This window comes from Carassius auratus, unplaced genomic scaffold (genome assembly GCF_003368295.1).
Source record: "Carassius auratus strain Wakin unplaced genomic scaffold, ASM336829v1 scaf_tig00215163, whole genome shotgun sequence".
Classification (NCBI taxonomy): Eukaryota; Metazoa; Chordata; class Actinopteri; order Cypriniformes; family Cyprinidae; genus Carassius; species Carassius auratus.
Window position 1 is genome coordinate 574,380 of NW_020527959.1, and position 8,121 is coordinate 582,500.

At 35.4% G+C, this 8,121-nt stretch overlaps 1 protein-coding gene across 3 annotated transcripts in view; it reads left to right on the forward strand.

Annotated features, from left to right (window-relative positions):
- Positions 1-1,628: 1,628 nt before the first annotated feature.
- The window catches only part of LOC113093836 (guanine nucleotide exchange factor VAV3-like), a 57,010-nt gene continuing 50,517 nt past the window's right edge, over positions 1,629-8,121 (forward strand). Inside the window, exon 1 of one of the 3 annotated variants that reach the window (XM_026259416.1) lies at positions 1,629-2,073. In XM_026259416.1, the coding sequence (XP_026115201.1) occupies positions 1,870-2,073 (204 nt within the window). In that variant the 5' untranslated portion in view covers positions 1,629-1,869. The remainder of the gene's footprint in view (positions 2,074-8,121) is intronic. The other 2 variants (XM_026259414.1, XM_026259415.1) reach the window with 2 other exon arrangements.

The window sequence follows — 8,121 nt, forward strand, 5'->3', positions numbered from 1 at the left end:
CCTCAGTCAACCCTAAAACAGAAGGAAAATAAATAAAGAATGAATCACAGAGCTAATTAGGCTTCTAACACACCTTGGTAATGTCAGACAGATGGTTTAATTTACTGTCACAGCACGCTCAAGACCCCCTGGTCCACCGCCTTGCTCACTGTGGCCTTCTAAAACATGTAAACATCTCATGGTGCCTTCTGGATGTGGAAGGAGTGTCTCTACAAAGTTTGAGGAACAAAAACATATACCAATTCAAATCATATTGTATTTTTCGAACATAAACAGAGTGTTATTTCTGCAAGCTCAAACCCTCAAATGATGCATTTACTGGTCTTAGATCTGTAGATCTGACTTGCTGCAGAGCCTTGAAAATGCAAGTGTGACCATGCATTTTCAGTTTTTGCGTATTTTTTGAAGCTGAAGCGAAAATGCAGACAGTCCTAGCTGGCAGTGTTGATATAGACCTCCTCGGGTTCATGATGACAGGAGCAGAGAGACAGAAACAGGATATCCATGACAATGCATCATCCTATTTCACTGCTGCTTATCTGGAGAATGCTCTCTTCAGCCAACACTCATTCTCTCGCTCTATACTGCTGTATGTAAGCCATAACCATAACCGCCATAACCTCCCTGTACTGAGTTGAATCATATCATGTGTCGACGATGGCCAGATATATTGTCAGAAGCATCAAAAATAGGCAATATTACGAGGATTTAGCATTTCCAATTATTTTAGGCCTGTTGCATTATTCTTGTTAGGCCTATTATTATTATTATTATTAGGTTAGTTTTATTATTCAATTAGATGAAGTTATTGCCCATAATTAAAATTATTAACACTGCATTCATTAATGAAAATTGATGGCAACTTTTTATTTCATGCACCGATTTTCAAAAACAACCTGTTTAACGCAAATTACGTTCACGGACATAACTCTTGCGTATATATTCAAATAGAAAACAGTTATTTTGAATTGTTATATCTCACAATATTGCTGTTTTACTGTATTTTTGTTCAAATAGCCTAAGTGCAGCCTTGGTGAGCATGGTTAGAGACTTCTTTCAAAAACATTTAAAAAGTCATACTGACCCCGAACTTTAAAACAATATAGTGTAATAAGGCTGTGCAAGTAAATTTTTTAAACTAGCTGCTAAAAGTCCAAAGGGATTCGGTTATGTTCTGTAATTGCTGTTAATAAATCTGTCAAAAAAAAAAAAAAAAAAAAAAAAACATTTTACAAAAATGAACAATGGTTATTTTATCATGAGGTATCCTACACCTTTATCTACCCACAGGCGTGCTTACTTGTATTTTACTACTATGCTACCTTTTAGGGCTAGAGAAAGTGCACCTTTGAGGTTACTAGCTAAAGAGCTAAAATAAAATGTTAGTAGCTATACATTTTACTTCTGACACTGTAAACGAAAAAGGCCTTAGAAATGTAGAAAAACAACAACAACAACAACAACAACAAAACAAACAAACATGGCTTTCAAATATAATGTTAAGAGAATATTGGTATTGATATAGACGATATAATTAAATAAGAGGTCTTATAAGAGGTCAAGCCTATCGCCTTGTTCCGGGTGTCAAGTTCAGCAGCGCAATACACGGAACATCTGAAGCAGGAAGACAGAGAGAGAAAGAGAGAGAGAGACAGAGGGGAGGGGTGAGCGAACATAAGAGGTAAAAAAGCGAATGAGGAGAGCAGCAGCACACCGATCAGTCACTCTCCGCTAGTGCACCGACCCTGAGAAACACCACCCGGTCATTAGATCGCCCGTGATTCTGCTATGCGCATCGGACGAGGAGACGCCACTTGCGCTTCGGTTTTGGACTGGTGTTAAAGCTTTAACTGTGCATCACTGGACAGGATGGAGCATTGGAGACAGTGTGCGTTATGGCTGATCAATTGTAAGGTTTTGCCACCGAACCATCGGGTGACATGGGAGTCCGCTCAGGTGTTCGACCTGGCGCAGACCCTGAGGGATGGGGTCCTCCTGTGCCAGCTCCTCAACAACCTGAGACCCCAGTCCATCAACCTGAGGGAGATCAACCTGAGACCTCAGATGTCACAGGTAAGAGAAGTTCTGTTTACAATAAGTCTGGACGTTACACTCAATAACTAGAGGGTTAAAAGCAAATTTAGAAACATATGTTATATATGTATATAAAAAGGCGGACTTTACGTACATATACATCCAATATTTTGCAACAGAAAGTTGAAGTTATGCCAGAAATGCTGTACCGTTATTTATCTGTGTGCTAAATTCTCCCTCTGTCGCTTAATATGAGCAATGCAGTAACAATATGGAGAGAGATATAAATCTTAAAATGCTAACTCAATTATTTTCTTAATTTTAAAGTTTTATCCATAAAAAAGGAACAGAGCTTTAAAAAAAAAGATAATTCAAAATTCAAAATTAAAAAAATAAATAAAAATAAAATAAAATAAAATTGGTTATAACATTACAGGAACGCTTTTAAAAGTTTCTCTGAACATTGTGAAACAATATGTACCATGCACAAAATGTTAGACGAACTTCCAACTAAATCATCCAAGAAAGAATATTCCATGAGCAATGTATAGATAACGTTTTTGTGCTGACCTTTTGAGAACGTTATAAAAGACCAGATAACTTTATGCGAATGTTCTATAAACATTACAGGAAGATTGTTTTGTCATAACTGCGGCAGAATGTTAGTGACATCCAGAGAATGTTCCCTGTTAGCTGCTGGGTCATGCAGTTGAATTACATTTCTGTTACCAATGACAATAATAATATTAATACGTTTATTTAATGTAAGCCTTATCCTTTCAGCCAGTGCTGGAGCTGGCTAAACACAACCCAAAAATGAGCACATGAACCTTTAAGGAGAATTTTTGACTTCCTATGTAGTCTTTATAGACATCTTGAAAGAAAATGTGTGTGAAATGAGTCCAACTGTTTGAACCTAAGGGGTCAAAGTGCTTTTGGATACAAAACCATTATATTACAGCGTTCTGGTCAGGATCAGGGTCAGACAAAAGCTTTTCTAGTCTAGTCTCGTGTATGTTCCCTGTCAGGTGAGAGCAGGATTAGTTTCAGTAACTGTGGGAAGCTGCTTTATTGAAAACAGCGGCCTCTGATAAATGTCTCTCATTCTGTGTTGTCAAACACCATCTGCTCCAAGTCTGGGCTTGATTACACGTCCCTCTTCCATGAGGAGAAAGCTGCCATCAATGACATTTCATAGAAATGACCAATACTGTATTCTAAGTATTCACCTTCATTTTTAAGGAAACGGATGCACACTAACTAGTGCCTAGACAGGCACACATGCACTTTTAGCACACATTGCATTTGTCAATGTGGCACAGTCAGAGTGAGCTGATGCCTAGAAGCGTTTACAAAAAGTCAATAGAGTTAGCTTTTAGTTTTTAAAATAAAGACCTTGTTTGGTTCACTGGTTCGCTGACAAATCTATTCTGTGCAAGTTTGACCTATCTGATCAGAATTACAGCGTACTGTACGTCATTTTGGCTTTGAGGCATCGCCTTGCTATATGCTTTTTGTTTTCATTTGGTTTGTTGTTTCATAGTTTCTTTTTTGACTTGCACTGATGTAGATGCATCAGGGCTTTATCCATTGAGGATAAACATTATTCAAAAAAAAAAAAACAAAAAAACAAAGGGAACAGAAAATGAGCAAATCGTCTGTATAGTGTTTTGAGCATAAAGGTGAAATTTCCATTTCTAAGGGCAGCATCTGAATCCTTGCATGAATTATTCATGACGATTTTGGCAGCTATTTTATCAAAGACTCATTACAGCACATGGGACACAGACGCAGGCGTCCCCGGGGAATAGCTCAGACAAAAGCAGTGAAGAGAGCAAACTAAAAGCCGGAGTCCCCCCCTCATCAGGGCACCTCCAGGGGCCCAATAGGCCCTTTGGGTTTCCCTTCACCTCATGATAGCTGTATAATTACAATATAATGCCAAATTCACCCCTGCAATTTTGAATTAATTTCAGTAATGGTGTGATGTTTGGTCAAGGGGGTGTTTTGTGTGTGTAGAAAAGGGTCACACTTTTTGAGAGTTACATATACATACATAAAACATAAAAACATGCAATTTTGAGGAAGGCCACTTGAAACTGTAACTTCCTAAACACTTTTATTCATATAAAAGATATATGAATATATATATTTAGAAAAATATGTATTTAGATAAAAATATATAAGAAATATATTTAGATATATATTTTAATATCTATCTTTTAAAAATATGTTCTTCTATTTTTTTATTAATTAATATATAAATATAAACATATATAAACATTTCAATAGATTGGGGTGATTTAAAATAAATTAATACATTTATTTATCAACAATGCATTGGTTTAAAATTAGTCAGTAAAGGTATTTAAATTGCTTAAAAATAATTGTAAATAAATTATATATATATATATATACATATATATAGTTTGGGGTCTGTAAACTTTTTAATGAAGAGACATTAGTCATATGGTAAAATATTATTGCAATATTACAATTTAAAATGACTGTTTGAATAGTTTTTTTTTTTTTTATAATGTATATAATTATAAATAATATTAAACCATATATCTAAAGAAAATTTGCCCCAAAATCAGTATAGAAAATGCAAACAGCAGTTAGGGGCTTCTCTTGGGCCTTCATACAGTACAGGTTTACAACACAGAAGCTTCTGGGCAGGTTTGAAACATGAAACGTGGAAGTGCAAGTTTGAGGAAGCCACAAAGTCAAGCGCCTTTCTCATGCACTGCGTCAGTAAGACAGTTGGTTTATGGGTTTCTTCCGTTTAACGCGTGTGCTTTTGAGAAGAGTGGAAGGAAATGGCAACAGGTGTTTGGCAAGACGTCAGAACTTTATGTAGATATCAACAGATGTCATTCAGAGTTAAGTTTACGAGATTTCATGATCAAACAGTGAATGTTACCCACATTACAAAATGCATATTATGTACAGGAACCTTCATACTGTGTATCTGGTTTGCAGCAGAATCACCGGTTGAGCGGTTATTTCACACTGTCATTGTAATGCCAGATAGTCACTGTCTCATCATTAGGTTGGAGGGAGAAACACAAATGCTGACGCCCACTCGTTGGGCAGATAGTTTCCGAGCAGTGACGCCCCCTGGGGAAATGAGGAAATGGGATGGAGGAAGGAAATGAAACTAAATGTCCTCTAAAGACCCTTGACTGCACCGTGGTGAAACATCAGAACCTCCAGTGGCTCGAATCTGTCTCTTTTTTTTTTTCAGTGAAACAGCCAACAACAAGCTCCTGTCTGAACACTCTCTCAGTCTTTGACTCTTTGCTGTAATATGATGTGATTTAAAAATTGTACGTGACAGGTCCTGGGCTGTTTTTCAAGTACATACTTTATTTTGTTTATGCAGGATCCTTTGAGAATCTCTTTGAATAATACTCATGTACTGTACTCTGCATAGACAGTCTGTTAAAAGTCCTTTTGGGAAGTGGTAAGAGACTGTTCACAGCAGCATATGTGTGTTTGAACATTTGAAACTCCGATCAGTTTTAGTTATGTTAAACCTCCAATGTTGTTTTGGTGATTCTCAGTGTCAGACTGGGACCGGTTGCACTGGTTTCCAGCAAACCACTGTGTTTTGATGTACCGTAACGTACTAGACATTCGCATTTTCTGAATTAAATATAAGTTTGGTTGCAAATGCAAAAGTCGTTAATGTTAGCGTAGTTGTCAAGGACTTACAGTGCAGTTTCTGATATGCAGTGCGTTGTTTTCAGTGGGCTGCATGATTAATCAAAATAAAACCAAAACTGTGATATGACTTAGTGTGATTATCAAAATACAAAGGCTGCTGTTTACTTATATAATATATATAGTTATATATAATATTATAGGGAAGCACAGCACAGTATTCTTTTACATGCAGACATGTTCTGGTGTTTTCAGTCTCACTAAGTGCTTTGGTTGACAGTAATCTCATGTATCTCTGCATGTGCTTTGATTTTAGCTACTAATGGTCATTTGTCAACAAATCAGAAGCTTCCGTAAAACCGTCCCCTCTCATCAGAATGAAAGCTTGATTAATGTTAAACATTTGAAAATAGCCATTAATATTTATTACTGAAGTTGTACAGCTGCACTGTACAAATATGCTTTGAATATTTTATTTATTTTACAAATACTTTATTTTTTTATTTGACAGTGAAATTATGTATATTACATATGAATATTATATTCATTTAATGTAATATAAATTAAATGACATTAAGTTATTTTGTTTCACATTTTTATTTTATAATACTATTTTTAATATAATTTTATTGCATAAAACATTATTTTATTTTTCTTAAACACTTGATTTTTAATTTTACAGTGAAATATTACAAATTAATATTATATATTAATATTACATTAATCCAGTTTAATATTTTCATTTAGTAAAATAATGATAATTTATCTTTATTATTATTTTTTAAATGTCAAATGTCAACTGCAAAATTTTAAGAGAAAAATCATCATTCAAAATTACATTATTCTCCCAAAACATGCAACCCTAGTTGTCAGCTTATTGCCGGCTGCCAGGGTGGTTTCTGATGTTCTGTGAGGTTTTATACTGGTAAGTGCATAAACATATTATCTGAGGCCTTATTTGTGTCAGTAACACATATAGTCCAGCGTTGCATGACATAACTGAATAAATAGACTTGTGGGTTTGTTCAGATCCTCAAACCCTAAGCATGTTCATTAGTAATAGTGAAAGCAGTCACACTACAGAAATACAACTTTGCAGAAACAGCATGTCATGCATATTAATGCACATTTTCAGGATGCACAAATCTTTGCAAGGTCTAGTAAGTCCAGCCTCTCTCTCTCTCTCTCTCTCTTTCTCTCTTTGTGACTGACCTTTCCTTCTGTCACCAAGGTAACAGGCTCAACTGTAAATGGTTGGGGATAAGGAGGAATAAAGATACTCTCTATAGACAGTGTGATCACACATTTACAGTTCATCTTGTGAACTGCACAGATGGATTTCTTTGCACGGTAATGTGCTAAATATGCTGGCCACCAAGGGATACACATGTGCATTAGGATTTGTAAATGAAGGCAGACATTTCCATGTTCAGGCAGAGCTCTTTGGTTGCAGAAAATCCATGATTATTATGTTTGGAAAACCTACCCAGCCTCTCTTATCTCTTATGAGATTTGAATTGTATTCTGAACATTGTAAAAGCATTTACCATCTGCGCTGATGACATTAAACTGAACAGAGACGGTCATTAATGATGAGATTAAATTGTAGCGTCTGATTGTGCATCCTTTTAAGTGGCCAGTAAAAACAGTGATATCCTACTCTGTGCTCACATGGCAAAATGGCCTTTTCGATGTCACGTATGTTATGATCAATCAGCGGTGCTCTCGTAAATGCATGCACACGTCCTGCAGCAGTGCAGCAGTCTTTACTTTAGACCTTCAATGGAGCATTGGCATCACAGCACAAAATGAAATGAGCATTATATTGTCTCAGTCGGGTTAAAAATAGCCCATAAACGGAAGCTGTAAAAATGCAGTGGCACTTGTAGCACTTGCGCTAATATCAAATTTCATTTCAAAGTGAAATGAAGTGTAGCTCCTGAGATAAAAGAAGAGAATTGAGGTTTTGAGTGCTGTTAAAGTGCATTCTCTGACACATTGAGGCGTCAGCACTTTCAAAGTGATTTATATTTTTCCTTTACTTTCAATAACATTAATAAATGATTATTATATGATATGATATTACAAATATTTCAGTATTATCTAATTTAATGTCACCTTAAAAATGATTACATATCACACTTGGTTATATTGCATTATAAGAAATATAAACAAATGTGATGCATTATTATTTTTCACAGTGACATGTATTATATTAAAATTATAGTGAAATGTAAATGATCTGTAATTTACTAAACTATAATGCAACTTAATATGATTTACAGTGACACTGCATATACTTTTAAACTAAATATCATGGAAATACTTTCTTGTTTGTGAAAAAGCTTCGAAAATGTAGTCGCATTACATTTATTTATTTATCATCTGAGGCAGGTGCGTTAATTGCATTAAACATTTAAC